Raw genomic sequence first — 23,368 nt, 5'->3', positions numbered from 1 at the left:
TGTGATTTAATTATGAAAAATTTGTGCCAAGTAACAAAACAGAGCATTATTGGACAAAAATGGATATTGTCAAAATTTAATTCAATAAAGTGTGATTTATTTGTACTAACAAAAGTGTAAATAGAATAAAAAATCTGACTTCTTTATAAATAAGAAAAGAAATATGCTTTTAGCTTCAAACTAAATAGTTTTGGAAGAATTTGAATGGTGTCTGTATCTGAACTGACCGACAAAATTCATGATTTACTTATAAGTAAGAAAAAAATCAAAATCTAGTCACATAATAATGGTGCCAATAAAACATTTGAAAGAAGCGGATAAACTTTATAATTGGATATCAAAAATAAATACAAAAAATTGTGCAAAAATCATTCATCTCATTTTATTGTAGAAAATTTGGAAGAAATTAAATGATGGCCAAAATGATTCAACAAAATTGTGAATTATTCATTCTAACAAAAAATTGTTATTTAAGGCTGTAGTAAAAAAATTGAGAGATAGCGACTGAGTCTATATAGTATGCGGCTCAAACTGATTACAAAGGAACCAATATTTTTTTAGTAGTAAGAAAAAAACATATGTTTAGCTATAGGAAAGGGAATTTGTAAGCAAATGAATAATGTAACTATCTGATTTAATAAAAAAACATAATTATTCTGTGTTTTATGATAATAAAAAATTTGGAAGAAAATGACTAATGTAACAAACTAATTGAAATTTGTGATTTATTATTGACGACGAAAATGCATGATTTACGTTTATAGGTCAGTAAAGTGCACTCAGAATAACTAAGAAAAAATAGACAAGATCTTAAGTCATGTGTTCAAATTACAAAAAAGTGTGATTTAATTATGAAAATTTTGCGGCTATTAACAAAACACAGAATAATTGGATAAAAATGGACATTGTCAACATCTGATTCAATAATGGTGATTTATTCATACTAACAAAAGTGTAAATAGAATAAAAACTATGGCTTCTTTAGAAATAAGAAAAAAATATGCTTTTAGCTGCAAAACAAATAATTTTGGAAGAAATTGAATGGTATTTGTATCTGAACTTACAGACAAAGTTCATGATTTACTTATAAGAAAAAAAAATCAAAATCTAGTCACATAATAATGGTGCCAATAAAACATTTGAAAGAAGCGAATAAATGTTTATAATTGGATATCAAAAATAAATACAAAAAATTGTGAAAAAATCATGCATCTCGTTTTATTGAAGAAAGTTTAGAAGGAATTGAATGATCACCAAAGTAATTGAAGAAAGTTGTGAATTATTCGTACTAAGAAAAAGTTGTGATTTAATGCAGTGCATTGCGGTAAAACTATTGAGAAAAAGGGGCAGAGTCTACTATGGTATGTGGCTCAAACTGATTGGAAAGGGAATTGTGATTTTTTTATTACTAAGAAAAAAGTATGTGTTTAGCTATAGGAAAGGGAATTTGGAAGCAAATGAATAATGTAGCTACCTGATTTAATTGAAAATTATGATTGATTCATTACCAACAACTAATTGTGTTTTTGTAATACAGGTCAATGCAGTGAAGTCAAAATAATTGAGATAATATATGAAATCTGCAGACTGAACCATGAAGAAGTAGGTTCTAATTGAACATGCAAACTTTTTACAGGATGATCTCCAGGGATCAAAGTATCATCATTCAATAGCAGAAGGCTTAAAGAGAACAATCAAACTCATTCAAAGGTGAGAACAGTATAGAATTTAGACCCATTTTTTAAGGGTGTTAAGGGTGAGCTTGGTGAGGTATATCCAGCTCTCACCTCTGTCGGTGAGAGTGAGAGCACTACCTTGATGAGCTCGACCTGGTCATCAAGAGAATTGAGTGGGGCAGGAAGCAAGAGCAGGAACGGGGGGACTTTTACCATCAAATATTACATTAGTAAAATTATAAATTATAAATAACTTTCCTAAAATGGCAGACCAGCAGTCCCAGTTAGGTCCAACCTGTCCCCAATTCTAAATGCCCACATTTACTTTGATGGACACAACTGAGGAGGATGAAAAAACTTGACCTTGGTGGTGTCTTCTCTCACTATTCTTTTCCTGTTTCTTCCCCCCTGAAAATCAGGAAAATTCCAGAGGGTAACATTTTCTACTTATATTCTCGAGGAATTCCTAGCCATCTGTGCAGTCTGACAGGAAATCCCCCTGCATATCTTCAGGGTCAATCTATACCCTAAACGCCTTAAAAGCTTCAGCAGCCAGCCTTTACGCTTAGTGACAGACCCAGGTGAATCTTTCATAGTTGCTTACATTAAATTCCCTGGTCAAAAATTAAAACCTACCCTAATTTATTATTATTATCCTCCTCTTTCTTCTTCAGCCCCACAAGAGGTCTTTTCTTCTTCAGTGAAAGAGAGAAAAAAAAGAGATAAATAAAAACCAGCGAAGAAACAATTAAAGTTGTACAAGGGGAAAAGAGAGAAATCAGATCAATGGTCCACTGACAGAGACAACTCAGTGCCCCTCCACAGAAGAGAAGAATGAATCAAAACCCAGCTTCTTCTCCCGGCGGCGCTTTCACCCTCAAGTGGAGGTGGGTAAGAGAGAAGACGATCGATTATCAGCCGTCCATCAGCAGACCAACGGCGGAGATCAGAAGAAAAACAACAGATCCCAGCGGCAATGCCAGAGCTCCGGCTCCATCAGTGGCTATCCCATTACCGGCAGGTCCAAGCCCAATGATAGTCGTCGGAGGAGTAAAACCAGGCGTTCCACCAGTAGTAGTAGTGATACCAGGCGGGCTCAAGGTAGATCCCGGCGATGAAAACCCACTGAAAAAAGAAATCAACCGCGAACCCAGATTAGAAAACACCATTCTCCAGATGGGTTTCAACGAAAAACACAAACTTGGAGCTAAAATCAGCTGTAATCCCTCACCTAGCGGAAGAGGGGAAAGTGCAACCGCTGTAACCTGTCATCGAATCATTCAAAAAGATTAGCTCAATCTCTTCTCCCCTGAACTTGGTATCGATAAATGTAGAAGCACAAATCAAACTTGGGAAGGATTAATAGCTGATTTTTTGCTCCAAGTTAGAAAACACTCTTTCTCCAGATGGTTTCAACGAAAATCACAAACTTGGAGCAAAAAAACGAATCACCAACAAAGATTAGCTTAATCTCTTCTCCCCTAAACTTGGGATTGATTAATGTAGAAACACATTAATCAAAAATAATCAAAAGTGCATTAACCAATCATGGGATGGATTAAAGTAGAACGCTGAAATAATACTTGGGTCAGTAGTGGTAATGAAATATTAATCAAATCACCAACAAAAATTATCTTAATCTCCTCCCCCGAACAAGGGATTGTTTAATAAAGGATTACATAAATCAAACTAGGAATGGATTGTTGTAGAACGATGAAATAGAACTTGGGTCAGCGGTGGTAATGAAATATCAGTAAAATCACCAACGAAGATTAGCTCAACCTCTTCTCCCGCGAACTTGGGATTGATTAATGAAGAAACACATTAATCAAACTAGGAATGACGATGAAATATCAACCAAAAAATAAACAAAGATCAGCTCAATCTCTTCTTACATGAACTTGGGATCAAACAATGGAGAAACACATCAATCAAAAACCAAACAAAAAACACATTAATCAAACTTGGCATGGATAAATGCAGAATGCCGAGTTCTTACTCGGGTCAGTGGTGGTGATGGAGGCAGTGCCAGAGAAATCACAAGTCCCTCCGGCCTGGTTTTTCTTCTGATAGTAGCTATTGGCAGCGTAAGAACAGTGAGAAAGAACAGTGTTGGGCTCGTAGCAACCGCCCTTTTGAAGAATGGCGGAGCAGTCCGCGCCGGAACCGCAAGCGTAGTCGATAGTCTTCTGCAACGCCGCCGCGCCGGCGTTGGAGTTACAAACACACCACGCCGCCTCTGCAACAAAACACAAAGAAATCAACTCAGAAGTCGCTCCGCCGCTAAAACCCTAATCGCCGCCGTAAACCCTCACCGCCGCCGGAGATCGCGGCGGCGACGACCACCATCGCCAGCAGCGCCGCCATCAGAAGAGAGAGAAACTCTAGAGAGAGACAGAGAGGAATTCTAGAGAGAGAGGAATTTTAGAGAGAGAGAGAGAGTGAATGAAGTGAGAGAGTGAGTGGGGGAGGTGGCGGGGGTTTTATTGTCCTCGGCGGCGGACTGTTCATAGTCTGGGGAAGTGAGCTGGCGCGTGAGGGTTTAAACGGTCGTAAACTCGCGTGGTAACCGCGGTTGGGTTAGGCTTAACCGCGGTTAAATTTTCTTTTTTTTTTGTTTTTCTTACTTTTACCGTACGTGTAGGCCAACTGTATCACGTGCGAATCTGGTGACGTCACGCCTGGGGCCCACCGTATTTAATGGAGTTGAATATTTTTAATTGTTTTGAAATGGTAAAAAGATTTTTGAGGGGATGATGACCTGGGTTGCCTGAATGAGGGTATTTTTATTTCTGTTGAAGCTGTAAGTCAACGCTGTTTTTTTTTTATAGAATATGGGTTTATGCTCCCCTGGGCCGATCAAGTGGGCATTTAAATTCATTTATCTGAGAGTTCTACGGATGAAGAGAGAGAAAGAGACATTTATATAAGGACGAAGAGAGTGAAAGGGACAGTATATATAAATGGATGAAGAGAGTGAAAGAGACAGACAAATAAGGATGAAGAGAGAGGAAGAGAGGGAAGAGAGATATATGTGTATATATATATATGAATGAAGGGAGTGAAAGAGACAGACAAATAAGGATGAAGAGAGAGGCAGAGAGGGAAGAGAGATATATGTATGTATGTATATATATATGAATGAAGGGAGTGAAAGAGACAGACAAATAAGGATGAAGAGAGAGGCAGAGAGGGAAGAGAGATATATGGATGAAGATATATATATATGAACGAAGGGAGTGAAAGAGACAGATAAATATGGACGAAGAGAGAGGCAGAGAGGGAAGAGAGATATATGGATGAAGATATATATATATATATATATATATATATATATATATATATATATATATATATATATGAACGAAGGGAGTGAAAGAGACAGATAAATATGGATGAAGAGAGAGGCAGAGAGGGAAGGGAGATATATGGATGAATATATATATATATATATATATATGAATGAAGAGAGTGAAAGAGACGGACAAATATGGATGAAGAGAGAGACAGAGAGGGAAGAGAGATATATGGATGAATATATATATGGAAGAGAGATATATGAATGATGAGAGAATGAAATAGAGAAATATATAAGGATGAAGAGATACCTGTATGGATGAAGAGAGCGAATGAGACAGATATATGGAGGAAGAGAGAGATATATATATGCACGGATAAATAGACTGAAAGAGAGAGATATATGGATGAAGAGAGACAGAGAGAGGGGAGAGAGATACATGGATGAAGACAGATATATATATAGAGAGATGAAGAGAGAAAGAGAGACCGAGAGAGGGAGAGGGAGTCGGAGAGGAGATATATATACATATATGGATGATGAGAGAGAAAGAGTGACAAGAGAGTTAAATTGGTGCAGAGAGAAACAGGGGGGAGAGAGGAAGAGGAATAGAGAGTTATAAGGACTAAGAGAAGGATAGAGTATTGAGTTATAAAGATGGAGAGAGAGAGAGAGAGAGATAAAGAGAGAGAGAGAGAGAGAGAGAGAGATGTGAGAGAGAATAAGAGAGAGAGAGAGAGAGAGAAAGGGGTTGAGGGAGAGAGAGAAATGGAGGGAGACATAGTGAGGTAGAGGTAAAGAGAGAGAGAGAGAGAGATCATAATGCAAGCCAACTAAGAGAGAGAGTCTCTATTCTGGCAACCAGTCAATAATACGATTATGGCAAACAAGACAACCCAATTAAAAGGATCTTGTTGCCTGTTGAGTAAGAAATATCAAATCACGGTAGTTTGGGGATCCCCCAGATCTATTCACAAGTATAAACACCACGTCGTATGGTTTGCACTGCCAAGCGGTAAGTCAGTCCCAATCAGCATCAAAGAACCCTGCATCTTTCATTTCAGAATAGTATGCATTCTCCAAGTTCAAATCCTCCTCCTAAACAAAGTGATCAACCCCAACTTAATTAATCATTAATCACAATTGACTACTAATTACCCAAGATCGACTGTACCTGGAAAAAGTCAGCCAGGAAAGTGACGTACAGAAGTGGAAGATAAAGCGAGTGATAACATATGACAGTCAGATTATACAGCCTAAAAAATCAGTAAAATCAGCTTAGTGATTAGTATAAAATGTAAAATCTGATACTTAACCTAGAGCGAGAAAAAATGACTCAAAGTTGTGTACCAGATGGCAAAAGCTCCACCACTCCCAAGAATACCACAAGAGACTAAACCCACGACGTTTAGCAAGAACATACACATGATATACTTGTAGAACATTGGTCTAGCTGCAGGATAAAATAACTAAATAATGAATTATAGATATCATTAGACGGCAAGTGGGGTCTAGGTAGGGTTCTTTACCGGGTAATCTTTCCTTCCATTTGGAATGGTGCATGAAAAAAATGATAGCATAAACAGCTGTGAGGAGAAACTTGTGTGTGGCCCACAAGCCCCACTTCACCCTATTTACGCCATCGCCATTGCCCAAGAACAACGGGACTCCGAGAATAAAGATGTATATGCACTGCAGAAAAAACAAAGATTTGATGCTGAAATCATTGATAAAAAGCTAAAATGGATACATTAAAGAGAGAACTAAAGCTAAGGTCTGCGTGAGAGAGAGTGAGAATGCGATACGAGCCAAATCAGGAAATATAAACGTAAAAGGAAGGTGGAAAGGCTCGTTTAGATCCTTTCTAAAAATAGAGATGCTTGATATGTTAAATAAGAGGGTGCACCCTCATGAAGATTATGTTTTTGGTTTTGGAGACTTAGAGTTCAGTCGACCAGTCGAGGAGATCCTCCGAGACTGAAGGGGGGACTAATACGAACCTTAATCTAGGTTTGTATCGGAAGGGGGGTAGAGGACGAGGCGAGGTAGAGGTTCCCGGGGTAGGAGAGGTGAAACGGGAAGGATCCGAGAGGAGGACGAGCAGAGGGGGCAGGGATCGGCCGAAGACGAGCCGCCTGAAGACGCGGTGAGGTAGAGACGATCGCGAGGGCCGGGGATCGTAGAGGGAGAGAGGGAGACCAGACCTAGACGAGGAGAGGAGAGACAAGAAGACCTTACTTCAATCTACTTCTTCTTGGCTGCCCTCCTAAAGAGAGGGCATCCCTATTTAAAGGAAATACATAATGGCCGAATGACTAAAATGCCCCTGTGGGCTAACATGACAAAACTACCCCCTAGATAGGTTGAGGATCATATCAAGGATCCTATCAGGGACCGATCCGGTTCTTCTCCACGCGGACGGCCTGCTGATTCAGCTAAATCTGGAATCTATTCCCTTTGGTTATTCATCTACTTGTATGTTCCCGATGTTCTCCATTCTGGGTCAACGAACTGGCCGTTTTGTTTAGAAGGATCTTTTCTTGGTGTTATTTTATAAGTCTCTTGACTCCCTGTTTTGTTACAAAAGTGGGTACGAAGGAGGGGAGTGTATCAGAATACATCTCTTGGGTTTCTAGTGACTAGGGTTGATGGATCTGATGATGAAATTGTCATCGTTATATTTTCAAAAAAAAAGAAAGTGTCATCGTCATCCCCAAATCTTGGTATCTTCAGTGTCACCCTTGTTTGGGCTTTTTGGATGAATGGCACCGATGATGATGGTTCAGCATCGATCAATGAATGCTGATAATGGCTCTTGGAAACCAGATGACGAATTGTTAGTTAAGTGCTTATCCTCCTCTTGGGCCCTATTCTATAAGCCCTTTAGGAGCTCTTATTTCCTCTCTCTCATAGGGTATAAATACCCTAATGTAAGCCACTTACTTCCTTATGTCAATCTATTCTCTCATTTCTCAACCTCCATCGACCCTTCTTCTCCTCCAAACTCTCTAGGGTTTGTCATGGTATCAGAGCTCTAGGGCTCCTGATCTTCCCTCTCCTCTCTAGGGTTTGACATCACCCTTTAGGGTTTGAGATCCCTTGATCTCACCCTCCCTCCCTCCTCACAGCCAGCCGCACAGCAGCAAGCCGCGCAGCAGCAAGCTGCCGCGCGACCAGCCCGTCGCACAGCAGCAAGCCGCCGCGCCGCCCGCGCAGCAGCCAGCACAGCCGCGCAGCAGCAAGCCGCGCGACCAGCCAGCCGCGCGACCAGCCGCCAAGACAGCCAGCCGCCGCGACCAGCCAGCAGCGCAGCAGCCAGCCGCGCGACCAGCCAGCCGCGCGACCAGCCGCCAAGACAGCCAGCCGCCGCGCGACCAGCCAGCAGCGCAGCAGCCAGCCGCGCGACCAGCCAGCCGCGACCAGCCGCCGCGACAGCCAGCCTCCGCGCGACCAGCCAGCAGCGCAGCAGCCAGCCGCGCGACCAGCCAGCCCCACAGCAGCAAGCCGCGCACCAGCAAGCCGCCGCGACCAGCCCGTCGCACAGCAGCAAGCCGCCGCGCCGCCCGCGCAGCAGCCAGCACAGCCGCGCAGCAGCAAGCCGCGCGACCAGCCAGCCGCGCGACCAGCCGCCGCGCGACCAGCCAGCAGCGCAGCAGCCAGCCGCCGCGACCGCCAGCCGCACAGCAGCAAGCCGCGCAGCAGCAAGCCGCCGCGCGACCAGCCAGTCGCACAGCAGCAAGCCGCCGCGCAGCCCGCTACGCAGCCAGCACAGCCGCGCAGCAGCCAGCCGCAGCAGCCAGCCGCGCGACCAGCCAGCAGCGCAGCAGCCAGCCGCCGCACAGCCAGCCGTGTAGCCAGCCGCACAGCCAGCCGCACAGCCAGCCGCACAGCCAGCCGCACAGCCAGCCGCGCAGCCAGCCGCACCGCCAGCCGCGCAGCCAGCCGCACAGCCAGCCGCGCAGCCAGCCGCACAGCCAGTCGCGCAGCCAGCCGCGCAGTCAGCCGCGCAGAGACCGACATAGAGACCATGCCTTACACAGAGACCGACTTTGCGGAGAAGCCGCTCTCCTACAAGATCACTCATCCGTTGCCTCTGGTCCCGGAATCAACTCTTCTCCGCGGCCCGAATCTTCTGCAGTGGTCTCGCTTCATCGAGACCACCCTCAAATCCCGTCAACTGTACAAGCACTGCACCGAGCATCCCTTGACCGCCGATCACCCTCACTATGCGGCTTGGGACGCCGAGGAGCAGTTCATCCTTGGGTGGCTGTCCACGTTCACATTGGCCCCCGATTTCCGCGACCGCTTTCCCCATCAGAAAACGGTCAAAGGGTTTTGGGACCAAGCCACGAAATTTTGCGGGCGGGAGAATGATTGGTGGCGCATCTACGCCCTCGCTGCTCAAGCTTCCAACCTGAAACAGGGCTCTCTGTCGATCTCCGATTATGCTCTCGCACACAAGAAGGCGTGGGATGAAGTGGACCACTACCTGCCAAACGGACGACCCCAAGTGCAAGACCTATCAGAACATGCTTATCCTGCGCATCATGGGGTTTCTCAACGGCCTAAACCGGGAATATGAGGCCATTCGTCGTCGGGCCCTGCACAACAAAGATGGCCCTCCGGATCTCGAGACGTTGGTTCAGGAGCTCCAGGAGGAAGAGAGTCATCTCCTTCTCCATGGGACTCCCACCTCCGACCCGGCTGAGTCCTCTGTGCTTCTGGCAGCACCTGCTGCCGCTGCTGGGCAGTCCTCGGCCCTCTTACGACTCCGCAGCCGCTGCCCGCCCCGCAAAACCACACGTCTGCACCTCTCGCGGGAAGCCGGGCCACTCGAAAAACAAGTGCACTAAACGCCTCAACGACTGGCGAAAGAAGAAAGAGGCGGACAGCAAGGCCATGTTGGCCCAATCTGAATCTTCGGCCCCGAGCACGCCTACCACGGCTCTGGACAGCATCAAGCCGAGCTTGCCCGGCTCCGTGATCAGGTGGCAGCCATGCAGCCTTCTTCGACCGCCTACTTCGGCACATTTGCGCGTCTCCCTCCCCTGCCGACACTTGGTATTGCGGCCATACGGCGTCTCACTCGCCGGTCGATCGGACACAACTTGGGTGCTTGACTCGGGGCCACTGAGCACATGACCCCCTCAACACTCGGTTCGTCTCCCACGTCCCGCATAGTGGTGCACGACTGTTCTCACGGCCGGGTGGACGACTCACGCGTGGCTGGAATCGGGCAGTCTATGTGGACGGCCTTGGTGTGGTCCGCAACGCCCTCCACGTTCCCGACCTGCGGGCTGTACTTCTGTCACCACAACGCTTGTTGATGCCGTCCAGTGCTCATTTCATCTCCAACCTGACGGCATGTTTCTGTCTGACAAGGTCGGCCGGACTACACGGATTAGGCGGGAGAACGGGCTGCTGTTGCTGGATGATGGGGGACGGTCGCAGTGCTTCGCGGTGCACCGGACACTTCGGACGGGGGCCGAGCAGCGGTGGGGCCGACTCCTGATGACGCACCAGCGGCTGGGCCACCCGCCTTTTGCGACTCTTCACCGTCTTTCCCCTGAATTATGTTCTGGCTTGGACCTTAAGACCTTGGTGTGACGCTTGTCAGTTGGCGGCATCGCCGTTCTTCCTTCACTCCGCCTCGGCTCACACATCTGTCCCGATGTTCCGGGTGCATAGCGACGTGTGGGGACCTGCCCCGAAACCTAGCTTGAAAGGTCATCGGTACTTCCTTCTACTTGTGGACGAGGCAACTCGCTATACGTGGGTCTACCTCCTCACCGCGAAGTCGGAAGTTGCGCAGAATGTCCGTCATTTTTGTGCGATGGTGGCGACGCAGTTTGGTCGGGGTACCCAGCGGTTTCGCCGGATAATGCCCGACTTCTTCAACAACGACCTCGACGCCTTCTTCGCCGACCGGGGATCCTCCACGAATCTTCATGCCCTGCCACCCCGAGCAGAACGGATCAGCCGAACGTCGCGATCGGCTATGTCACCTCGACGCCCGGACGCCTTTATCGACGCCAAGGCCCGTGGCGTATTGGGGTGATGCCGCCCTGACGAGCACCCATCTCGCCAATCGCATTCCCACCCAGCTGTTGGCGTTCTCTACCCCCTGGACCGGATGAGCGCGCCTTCCCGACACGCGTGCCTGCGGACGGGTCTCTTGCCACGGATATTCGGCTGCACGGCATATGTCCACGACACGCCTCCGGCCGGACAAAGCTTGACGCCGTGTTCGGTGCGTCTCGTTGGGTACTCCTCTCTTCAGAAGGGTATCGGTGCTACCATCCGCCGTCTCGGCGATACTTCATCTTGGCAAATGTCACCTTTGCCGAGCATGAACCCTATTTTGGGGACCACTCTTCCTCATCCCGCCTCCCGTTGGATGAGGCCCCCTCGGCTCCCCACTTGGGGCCCGTTCCTTTCTTGGAGCCCACCGCTCCCGCATCTTCTTCCTCATTCCATGATCCCTCTCCCTTTGATTCTTCTCCGTCGGTGACCCCCGCACAGCCAGCCGCACAGCCAGCCGCACAGCCAGTCGCGCAGCCAGCCGCGCAGTCAGCCGCGCAGAGACCGACATAGAGACCATGCCTTACACAGAGACCGACTTTGCGGAGAAGCCGCTCTCCTACAAGATCACTCATCCGTTGCCTCTGGTCCCGGAATCAACTCTTCTCCGCGGCCCGAATCTTCTGCAGTGGTCTCGCTTCATCGAGACCACCCTCAAATCCATGATCCCTCTCCCTTTGATTCTTCTCCGTCGGTGACCCCCGAGGGGCCTTTGGACGTGCTGTCCTCCCCATCTTTGCTTCCCGCCATCCGGCATGCTCCTCCTCTTCCTCCTTCCTCCGATCAGTCCCCTCTCGAGTCATCCTCCTCGCTTCCCGTTGCGCCTCCTCCCCTTGATGACCCTTTCCTTCCCTCCCATGACGAGTCTTCTTCCCCTGCTCCGTTATCTGATTCTCCCGTGGAGGTTTCTCGTCCTCCTCCCGAGGACTCCCCCTCCCCCACTGCTTCCGCTCATCTTCCATTGGCCGAGCCATCCTCAACCTCTCTCGACGATGACGACCAGTTGGGATGGCCCATTGCCCTCCGGAAAGGGGTTCGTCAGTGCACTCAGACGCCCCGTTATCCTCTTTCGCATTTTCTTTCCTTCGACCGGCTGAGTACTCCCTACCGGCTGTTTCTTGCTCGCATCGAAGTCGGATCCCATCCTCGCCGCTTAGCCGATGCTATCGCTTCTCCTCATTGGAAAGCGGCGATGGACGAGGAGATGCAGTCTCTACTCAAACCGCACTTGGAACATCGCCCCTCCTCTTGGCAAGCGGGCGGTGGATTGCAAGTGGGTCCACACCAAGAAGCATCATGCGGATGGCACCCTTGAGCGCTACAAGTCTCGACTTGTGGCTCGCGGTTCACCCAATCTTACGGAGTGGACTACTTGAGACGCTTCTCCCTGTGGCGAAGATGGAGACCGTTCGCCTCCTCCTGGCCCTCGCGGCTCACTTCCGGTGGGCTATCCGACAGTTCGACGTCAAGAACGCCTTCTTGCATGGCGACTTGACGGAGGAGGTGTACATGCAGCAGCCGCCGGGTTACTCTCTCGGCCCCCCTGGCCATGTCTGCCAACTGCGGAAGTCCCTTAATGGACTAAAGCAGTCTCCGCGCATGTGGTTCGGCCGGTTCTCCGCTGTTCTGAAAGCCGAAGGGTACACTCAGAGCAACGGAGATGCCACTTTGTTCTTCCGCCACCGTCCGACCGGGATCTCCATCCTTGCTGTGTATGTCGACGACATCCTCATCACGGGATCAGATGTTGCTGAAGCCGTTCGTCTTAGCACCGCCCTGGCCAAGGAATTTGAGATCAAGGCCCTTGGCCTTCTCCGATATTTCCTCGGCCTTGAGGTGGCGTACTCCTCACGGGGCCTCTTTGTTTCACAGCAGAAGTACGCCGTCGACTTGCTGACTTTGACAGGGATGACCGGGTGTGCGCCCGTGAGCACTCCTATCGACCCCAACGTCAAGTTGGGCAAGGGCGAGGACTCTCCTTTGACGAATGCTCACCGCTATCAGCAGTTGGTGGGCAAACTCCTCTACCTGACTCACACTCGGCCCAACATTGCATTTGCGGTCAACCTGCTCAGTCAGTTCATGCACTCACCGAGGGAGATCCACAGTCAAGCCGCCCACCGGGTACTTTCGTATCTCAAGGGCTGCCCGGGCAAGGGACTCCTCTTCCCTCATAGCTCGGACAAGACGGTGAAGGTGTACACCGATGCCGATTTTGCTGGCTCCGTTGTGGATTGTCGGTCTACCACGGGGTACTGCACGTTCGTTCTTGGCAGCCTCGTAAGCTGGAAAAGTAGCAAGCAGGACAAGGTGTCCCGCTCCAGTGCCGAGGCCGAATTTCGTGCTCTTGCTGATGGGGCAGCCGAGGGACAGTGGATCCACAACATCCTCGCCGATCTTCACGTGAAGTATGTGGGACCAATCCACTTCTTCTGTGACAACAAATCCACTATCGCCTTGGCCAAGAACCCCGGACAGCAAGGGCGCATCAAGCACATGGAGCGCAACCGCTATTTCTTCAAGGAACGTATGGACGAGGGGCTCTTCGACCTCGAATACGTCTCCTCTGCTGACCAGGCAGCGGATGTCCTCACCAAGGGACTGTCCCGGCCGCTGCTTCAACATGCTGTATCCAAGCTCAATATGGACGACATCCATACTTCGCTTGCGGGGGGGTGTTAGTTAAGTGCTTATCCTCCTCTTGGACCCTATTCTATAAGCCCTTTAGGAGCTCTTATTTCCTCTCTCTCATAGGGTATAAATACCCTAATGTAAGCCACTTACTTCCTTATGTCAATCTATTCTCTCATTTCTCAACCTCCATCGACCCTTCTTCTCCTCCAAACTCTCTAGGGTTTGTCACGAATCATCCACTCATCATCTGACATTACCTTTGGGTAACCTAAGTCCATGGAACTTAGTTTTCTATATTTTCAGCAGAGTGCGTAAACCGAACTTCTTGAATCATGTTTTTACTCCTAAAGTCATACCGTCTCTTTTTCATTATTGACACTGAAATAAGGTTGACTGATTGTAACAAAATTTTGTTTTCGTCATCATCATCCCCAAATCTTGCCATCACCATCCTCAAATTGAGTCATTGTCACCATCATCCATGTCTCCGCTGGGCGAATAACAATGGGTTTTGTTTTTTGAAGAAAGATGATTGTGACGATGATTCATCAAAAATCGATGGATGACGATGATGAAGACGATGATTCATCATGATCATCATCATAATCACCAATGATTACGTCAAACCCAACTATTGACAAGTGATCTTAAAGGTTGATTAATAGTCTTTGAAAAATGGACTAACCGACATTTTACCACGACTGAAACTTTAGAAAACCTAACTCCTTTCTGTAAATTTCTATGACTTTTCAACATCAAGGTAAAGGGAAATTAAATGTGGACAATAAATGTAGCAGATTACCTTGAGAATTATATCCAAGGCGACGACCATACCGGAAATGACAAATGTGCGTGTCAGTGCATCCAACCCGCTAACTTGGTTTCCTTGCAGTAAAAATGCCAGCAGGCTGATTTCTAAGAACAGCAGACCAGATTTGGTGAACAACGTCAAAAGATTCCAGTTTAGTTCCCTTCCTGGAGTACATTCCCAATACTGCACAAAATATTTTTCAGGATCTATCATTACTGATTTGTAAAACATTCATTTGCATTCCAGAAACTCAACTTAAATGATTGCAAAGAAACAAGATTGAAAGGTTAATAAATCGCGACCCAAAAAAGGAAAGTCAGAGTACCATGACCATCTGGAAAAAAAGTAGGAGCAAAGGATTAGGGACAATTGGAAATTTTAAAACTGTGAGGCCAAGCTTTCGAAGAAATACAAGAGCTCTAAGATTACACCCAATTCGTCACGAGCCGAATTTGCTAATTTGCCATGAATTTGTGAGCCCTAACAATTGCCACGAATTTGTAAATTTGATAATTTTCACTTAATTCATCGCGAGCAAAAAGTCGCCGTGTTGATTTTCCGGTGATCAACAACATGAAATATCAAATGAATAACCAATTATCTACATCCAAACGGGGAAAAAAACATAGCAAAAGAACAAAAGTCGGAATTGATCGAGGGGCGTACCTGGAGGACGCACCATAGGAGATTGAACACGCTAACAGCCCACAGGAGGCCGTAGTAAGAGATCATGATGTAGGATCGGCCGTACGAGAGCTTCGTGAGGCTCTTCCTCGCTTGAGAAGCTAAGAAGGCGACGAAGAGAAGAGATGGAAGGATCAAGGCGGCGTTGTACCAGAACCCATGGCAACTGGAGAGCCATCCGGCGAGGTGAAGAGGGTTCTTCGAGTCGAGGATGGATTGGACCGATTTGGGGCTGAGCAGGATCTCTTCGAGTCGTCTCATTTGGTGAAGCAGCAGCCGCAGCGAAGAGGGGGTGAGTCGGGGAGTCAAGTTCCCCCACGAACATAAACTGTTTGATTTCTCTCTTTCCCCTCTCTCTTCTCTCTCTCTTCTCTCTCTCTTCTCTCTCTTCTCTCTCTTTCTCTCTCTCTCTCTTCTCTCTCTTCTCTCTCTCTTACTCTCTCTTTCTCTTTCTCTCTCTCTTCTCTCTCTTCTCTCCCTCTTACTCTCTCTCTTCTCTCTCTTCTCTCTCTCATACTCTCTCTTTCTCTTTCTCCCTCTTTCTCTCTCTCTTCTCTCTCTTTCTCTCTCTCTTTCTCTCTCTCTTCTCTCTCTTTTTTCTCTCTCTCTCTCTTCTCTTTCTCTCTCTTTCTCTCTCTTCTCTCTCTTCTCTCTCTTCTCTCTCTTCTCTCTTCTCTCTCTCTCATACTCTCTCTTTCTCTTTCTCCCTCTTTCTCTCTCTCTTTTTTCTCTTTCTCTCTCTCTCTTCTCTCTCTTTTTTCTCTCTCTCTCTTCTCTTTCTCTCTCTCTTTCTCTCTCTCTCTTCTCTCTTTTTCTCTCTCTCTTCTCTCTCTTTCTCTCTCTTCTCTCTCTTTTTCTCTCTCTCTTCTCTTGCTCTCTCTCTTTCTCTCTCTTCTCTTTCTCTCTCTTTCTCTCTCTCTTCTCTCTCTTTCTCTCTCTTTCTCACTCTCTCTCCTCTATCTATTTTTCTCATTCTCTCTCTTTCTCTCTCTCTTCTCTCTCTTTTCTCTCTCTCTTCTCTCGCTTTCTCTCTCTTTCTCACTCTCTCTCCTCTATCTATTTTTCTCATTCTCTCTCTTCTCTCTCTCTTTCTATCTCTCTCTTCTCTCTATTTCTCTCTCTTTCTATCTCTCCCCTCTCTCTTCTCTCTCTCTCCTATCTCTCTCTTCTCTTTCTCTTAAAGAGAGTGGGCCCTAGGCATCGGGGATCGGATCGGATAGGATCGTTCGAATCTTGCTCGAAAGATTCGAACAAACAAATGCCGATTAGAACAATCTGTTCGAATCTTTCGATCGAACAAACCCTTTGTTCGTGCTAGATCGAAAGTTTCGAACGAACGATTTGGTTCGTTCGTGTTCAATTGCCATTTGTTAGACCTTGTTCGAACAAATGGCCAGCGGCGCCAGCGACCACTAGCGACTTTCTCTCTGGCTGGCGCCGCTGGCGGTCGCTGGTGTCCGCTGACCGGCTGCCGCTGGCATCTGCTGGCCGGCCGCCGATGGCATTCGTTGGCTGGGGCTGGGGACCGCTGGGCAGCGCAGGCGGCCGCTGGCCGGCGCTAGGCAGCGGCTGGCCGGAGCTGGCGGCCGTTGGCCCCCACTTGCCGGAGCTGGCGGCCGCTGGGCCCCGCTGGCTGGCTCTGGCCAGCTGCTAGCCGGGGCTGGGCGACCACTGGCCAGCGCTGGGCAGCCACTGGCGGCTGCTGGGCGCTACTGGCCTGCGTTGGCGGCCGCTGGGCAGCTGCTGGCCGACACTGGCGGCTGCTGTGCGGTCGCTGGCTGGCACTGGGCGGCCGCTGGTCGGCATCGAATTCGAACATTCGATCCGAACAGCCAACTTGTTCGAACAATTCGAACCTAACAGACGTGCAGATCATGTTCGGATCAGATCTGAAGTGGACAGATCGGTGTTCTAATTCGTTCGTTCGAATGCCCAATCCAATCGAACATTCGAACGATCTGTCTGAATCCCCGATCCCTAGTGGGCCCCCCTCTCCCTCTCTTTCTCTCTCCCTCTCTCTTTGTTTCTCTCTCTCCCTCTCTCTTTCTTTCTCTCTCTCCCTCTCTCTTTCTTTCTCTCTCTCCCTCTCTTTCTTTCTCTCTCTCGCTCTCTCTGTTTCACTCTCTCCATCTCTCCCTCCCCTCTCTCTTCCCCTCCCTCTTTCCCCATCTCTTTCTCCCTTCTCTCTCTTTCCTCTCTCCCTCTCTCCCCCTCTCTCCCCCTCTCTCCCCCTCTCTCTCCCTTCTCTCTTTCCCCCTCTCTCCCTCTCTCAGTCTCTCTCTCTCCCTTCTCTCCTCTTCCTTCTCTCCTCTTCCTTCTCTCATTCCCCCTCTCTCCCTCTCTCAGTCTGTCTCTCTCCCTTCTCTCCTCTTCCTTCTCTCTTTCCCTCTCTCTCTCTCCCTTCTCTCCTCTTCCTTCTCTCTTCCCCCTCTCTCCCTCTCTCCCTTCTCTCTTTCCCCCTATCCCTCTCTCTCTCTCCCTCTCACCTTCTCTCTTTCCCCCTCTCCCTTCTCTCACCTTCCTTCTCTCTTTCCCCCTCTCTCTTGTCTCCATTCTCTCTCTACTTTCTCTTTCCCCACTCTCATTCCATTTTATCTCTCCCCTCTCTCTCTACCTATCTATGTCTCTATTTCCATTATCTACCTCTCTTTCTACTCTCTATATATTTATCTATCTATCTATCTATCTATCTCTCTATCTCAGTTTCTACTACCTGTGTATCTTAGATCTATCCATCTCTGTCTCTATCTATCTATCTAATTCTCTCTATCTCTTTATTTCTAACTATCTATCTATCTCTCTATCCCAATATATCCGACTCTCTCTCTATCTCTCCCCAAATCTCTCTATCTCTATCCATATATATCAAACTCACTCTCTATCTCTATCTTTATCCATGTCTCTCTACCTCTAGTTACATATTTCTATCTCTCCCTATCTATACATCTATATATACATATATATATACATATATCGCCTAACAAAACTGCGCTTTGAATGGAGGTTTCAAGTTTTTAAATTCCCAAATCTGTATTTCTAAGTCTTATGGTTTTAAATGCCCGAGTAGGAATCTGGCAGAAATTTTAAAATGTAGTTGGAGCTTTTACTGCTATGTTAAATTAATATATTGACAATAAAAATGATTGAAACGATTCAAGTTGTTGCACGTGAGAAGAAACCGAAAAACTACTCAATTTTATATACTTGTTACAATGATAAACACTGTATTAATATTAAAGAAATATCAAACACAAACTCCTCTCGCACACACCAAGGGACAGTGCACATTTTTTCCAATTTAGACCTGATCGATCAAATTACTTTCTGAATTATATATCCCTTGTTGTATAGATGTGAGATTTATGTGAATGATTTTAAATAGTATGTTCCCTTGTAGGGCCAACTACCAAATATTTTTCATGGAAATTTGAAGAAAACAGGGACAAAATAACAGGAAATAATACATATGAAATCTTCAAGGGTTATATCAGCGTCTAAGCTTTAAGAAAAAAAGAGGAATTGCATTAGGGATCTCATTTACAAATATCAAATTACAATTCCAATAATCATAGTGGAATGATGAGCATAAAGCGTCTTCAATTTATGATACAATTTTTAATTTTATTTTGGCATTGTAATGTTATTATTTAAGAAAATATATTAATTGTGACAAATATATTGTCAACCTATTATTATTAATTATCAAATGTATATCCGCCCTCTAAAAAAAATTGTGGCTTGTGTTATCATAAGGGTTTAGGAATACATGAACAGATTTCTTATGTGTTATCATCATGAACATAATTCTAAAGCAAACTACTAGATGAATCCAAACTAATCGTTACATGGGTAGCTAGTGGATGCACTAAAGTATTCTCAATATAGATTGGAGTAACTTGAGATGATGTATGTTACATGGTGAAGGGAGGTTTGAAAATATAGCAACTGCATTAATTAAAGCATGAAGGGAGTAAATACCCAATCTAGAAAAAAGACCCAATTAGAGGGTGAGCTCTATGATGAAGCTATGCTCAATGAGGTTCAAAAAGGAATTTGACTACATATAATGTATTTCTCAACATCTACTAAATCAAACTTGGGAATTAAATAAAAAACATTACAGATAGAGGGATGAATAAGACAGGATGTTGATTATTGCCCCCCAAACTGCATGGGGCTTCTATCAAGACAATAACGGAATTATATTTCATGAGAGAGAACACACATTCCATTGCATTCGATAATTATGATTGCAAATTATATTCATTGTTATCCTTGTCCAGTGTTAATAACAAAATTAAAGAATATATGAAATGTTGACATATTGCAACAAAGGTATACTACGATAATGACTAATTTACAAATGTATATACTTAGAATTATTCCTCGTAGGATATTGAAGGTTTAAAATACCAATAGATAATGTCATTATCAATCCATATTCAAGCAATGGGGACAGTTAATTTCATAAAAAATCATGTGGAGACGTCAAGGGATTGTGGGTTTTCTTTGTAGAAGAGTTCACTAAAATAACTCGTATGATCCCTTTGATGTTATCATGCATAATGGTTAATGTTGGGTTATAAGGCCTCAACTGAAGTGAAACTAAATCAATTAACGTCGCTGAAGAAAGTAACAAAATTGCAACATCACACTGAAAACCGATGATCAAATCACATATGCACTGGTCGGATCCATGATTTATTGGTTCCTCCAAACGTATCCACACAATCTCTAGATATATCCATGATTTATTTGTAGTGAGATGGGTTGAGATGCTCAAGCGTGCATTGTTTAGATTTAGAAATGTTGTACCATGCACGTGTGTCTCCTCATCGATAAGCCCAAATTCTGGGTTTTGATGTCATTGTTTAAATTCAGACTAAACCAAAAATATTTATGAAAAAATTCCGCTTAAATACTCTATTATGAATATAGGGAAAGTAAGGGGTCCATCCGTAGAGAGGCAGAAGTTTAATATCGGAATTTGTCTGAAGCCTGAAATGATGGAATGAGTTTAAAGACGATAGATATAATTTGTGGGATTTTAGTTAATTTATATAAATTGATATGGTTTTAATTGAAGCAGAAATACAAGGAAAAACACTAAAAATATTTTACACTAATTCTCCTAATTTTAATTAACACCATAAACCAAAAATAAATATTTTTACAATTGTATGGATATTTATTTTACACCAAAACCCACATAAAATATTAAAAACAAGAGTTAGATTTTTTTAAAAAAATTAGATGTTAAAATCACTGGGAATTCATTATATGAATTTATGGGATTTTCCTATTTTTTGGAATTTTTAAATGCAGAAAATATATTTTCCTAATTTCTCCAGATTTTTCCTAATTTTTTATAATTTTTAAACGCAGAAAAATGTAAATATTACCTTTTTCGGCAATCGCCGACAATGGCAGTGGTAGAGGGGCGACGGAGTGCGGCAGAGTAGGATTTTTTGTTGACTTTTATTATAAAACACCAAAAAATATATTATTTCGGTTTTTTTTAAGGTCGGTTTGACCCAGTTCGACCAGCTTCGAATTGGGTCAAGGCGGTTCGGGCCGTTTTGGGACTTGGCCGGAAATTTGTCTTAGTCCTGAGAGGTGCCCCTTCTTCCCAGTGGTCACGCTGCTGTGCGCGCGCGACCAGCAGGCGGAAGGCATCTCCACCACCCCAAATGTTGCCCTACAGCGCACACCAACGCGCGTCAGCGGTAGCGGTTGTGAAATTTTGAATTAAAGCTATCAGAAATTGAATTTTTTGTGATTTTTTAGGGACACATTGGAGAGATGTTAAAATTTCTAGAGAGAGATAGGAACTGGGTTAGAGAGAGAAACTGGGCGAAATGAGGAGAGAGAGAGAGAGAAAATGAATAAAATGGGTGCAGAAGAAGTTGGAGATAGAATTTGAAGGTGCATATGAATGAGATTTTTTACGAAATGTTGAGGGAACACTTTAGCGATATGGATGAAGATCTAGAGAGATAAAGAGTCAAATATAGAGAGAGAACATAGGAAACCAAGCGTTTAGAGTGAGAAAGTGATGGATTTAAAGGAAGAATGGATTTATAATGATGGAAAAATGGAAATCTAAGTTCTTAAAGCCTCAATGCAAGTCTATAGAGCCCTCGATGCTTCCTCTTAAGTTAGGATCCTTATATTTTTCTAGGATCAGTCTTTTTTCAATGCAAACAATAGTTGAGATTGTGTGAAAACTTCGATGAACTTACATCAAGCAAGTTGAGCAACCTGGATTCTGAAATATGCATTGTCTTTCCGGCCAGCCACTTGCTAGAGCACAATCAGAATGAGGGGAAATGAGGGAGAAAAATCTTATTTATACATAGGAATAATTAGTAAAATACCATTTTGGGCATTTTCTATTATTTTTTCTTGCCATTTTGCCTCTTTTTCTCCATGGGTTGAGAGCTTCCCCTTTGTGATCTTCAGCTTCTTTCTTTGTATGGCTTTTGAGATCCCAATGGGCATGCCAGGTAATGGTCTGTCTTCCGCAGATTTCTCTTTTGAAGGTCCACAACTCCACTTGATCCTTTCAAGCCCTTTGTAGAATCACTAATCTCCAAAAAAATTATCCAATTCTCTAAGAATTGTATCTTCTCATTCCTGTAAATTTCTGCACACTTAGAACTATAAAATACTCATCAACAATCAAATTGCTTGAATTCAGAGAATTCAAAAAAGTTAGAGAAAAATAAGCATAATGCGTAGAAATTGGAATTTATAGCTAATGCATAAATATTCATTAAATTCACATAATTACATGATAAATTCCCAATTAATAATACCAAAATCCTCTAAAATATCTGCAAATAACCATCCATTTATTATGTTATCCCTCCTTTGACTCGTTGAGCCTTGTTATTACTTTACCATCCTCGCTATGTCGTTCCAACCTCATCGTGAATAAACAGGATCAAAGGGGGAAAGAGAGAAGGATGACAGTGCAATGAACAAATTTTGGATGGGTAATTTTGGTGAATTTTTCTTAAAATTTCTAAACATTAAGTATATGTTTTGATATTCAAAAGACCATTTGTATTTGAGCCTTCAATCATGTGCATCATTTTAATTAACAATTCCTATGGCTCAGTAACCTTCATTGGCCTTCAAAAATAATCAAATATATCATCGTATAAATTAATACATAATGTATCGATTTAAACCATGCATTAGGTTGAGTTTCCAACCTTGTCAACCATCACCCATTCAAAATATTGTTTGGGCTTTTACTTACAATAGGAGAGCAAAGGAACAAAGGACTGGTGTTCAGATAAAGACACATGAAGAAAAAGCACGACTTGGGTCCTTGGGCACGTGAGGGACTGGTGACAACGAGGTTAGTGTGGTCTTCTTTTTTTTTATACCTTACATCTTCATCATTTCCCTAAGTTATCATCACTTATAATCTAGGTTTTCACCATCATGCAAGCCACCTCAGACTCCATCGCTCATAGACATGTATTAATCTCAGTCTCTGTCGCACCAGAAACAATAAAATTACCAACACTAACCAACCCCTCCGCCCTTGTCGATGTGTATTCAATATCACCCCGATCCCTATCAAGGGCATCCTCTATTTTACTCACTCCACTTCAATCACGTCCATCCCTGTCAACCCCCACCCAACACTCCCAAAGCATAGGCTAGGATATTATATTTAGTATTTTCAATTATATATTTTTATAAAAAGTTCCAAAATAATTATATTAATTTTTAAAATAAATTAGTTTAATTTGGATTAATATTTTTTTCAAATCTGATGAAATTATTTTGGATTAATTTTCATTAATCTAGACTAACTGTCAAAATACACATTAATTAATAGATAAACTTTAAATTTTAATTATTCAATACTTTCTACGTATGGATTCAACCCTAGCTCTATGCTCGTAAGGAAAGTTATACATATTTTTGTATAAAACATAAGCCTTAAATAGTGATTGCATTTCGATATCCATACGATAGCAGATATCAGGCAACTAATATCAGATAATTGGTAGAAATCAGGGCGGTTTTTGGTACGAGATATTAGACGGATATTGAGTATCCATACGACATCGAATATCATGATGGATATTGTAGGGTTCTGAACATGGCAGATGGCCGTACCGGATATCGAATTCAATGTCTGATATCGTACCAAATAAAAAT

General features: G+C 44.6%; 2 protein-coding genes across 2 annotated transcripts; both read right to left on the bottom strand.

Moving 5' to 3' along the window:
* Window positions 1-2,382: 2,382 nt before the first annotated feature.
* Window positions 2,383-4,151, bottom strand: LOC144706423 (PLASMODESMATA CALLOSE-BINDING PROTEIN 2-like). Its single transcript, XM_078579361.1, has 4 exons — window positions 3,992-4,151; window positions 3,676-3,915; window positions 2,908-2,941; window positions 2,383-2,801 (listed from the first exon to the last, which is right to left on the bottom strand). The coding sequence occupies exons 1-4, from the start codon at window positions 4,041-4,043 to the stop codon at window positions 2,591-2,593; spliced, it is 537 nt and encodes a 178-aa protein (XP_078435487.1). The 5' UTR covers window positions 4,044-4,151; the 3' UTR covers window positions 2,383-2,590.
* Window positions 4,152-5,797: 1,646 nt separating this feature from the next.
* On the bottom strand, window positions 5,798-15,513 carry LOC144706422 (protein CANDIDATE G-PROTEIN COUPLED RECEPTOR 2-like). Its single transcript, XM_078579360.1, has 6 exons — window positions 15,167-15,513; window positions 14,492-14,683; window positions 6,504-6,666; window positions 6,325-6,427; window positions 6,149-6,230; window positions 5,798-6,072 (listed from the first exon to the last, which is right to left on the bottom strand). The coding sequence occupies exons 1-6, from the start codon at window positions 15,443-15,445 to the stop codon at window positions 5,995-5,997; spliced, it is 897 nt and encodes a 298-aa protein (XP_078435486.1). The 5' UTR covers window positions 15,446-15,513; the 3' UTR covers window positions 5,798-5,994.
* Window positions 15,514-23,368: the final 7,855 nt, after the last annotated feature.

The sequence above is a fragment of the Wolffia australiana genome, chromosome 8 (genome assembly GCF_029677425.1).
Source record: "Wolffia australiana isolate 7733 chromosome 8, ASM2967742v1".
NCBI lineage: Eukaryota > Viridiplantae > Streptophyta > Magnoliopsida > Alismatales > Araceae > Wolffia > Wolffia australiana.
The sequence above is the reverse complement of the archived record's forward strand: the minus strand, read 5'-3'. Positions and strand labels throughout refer to the sequence as shown.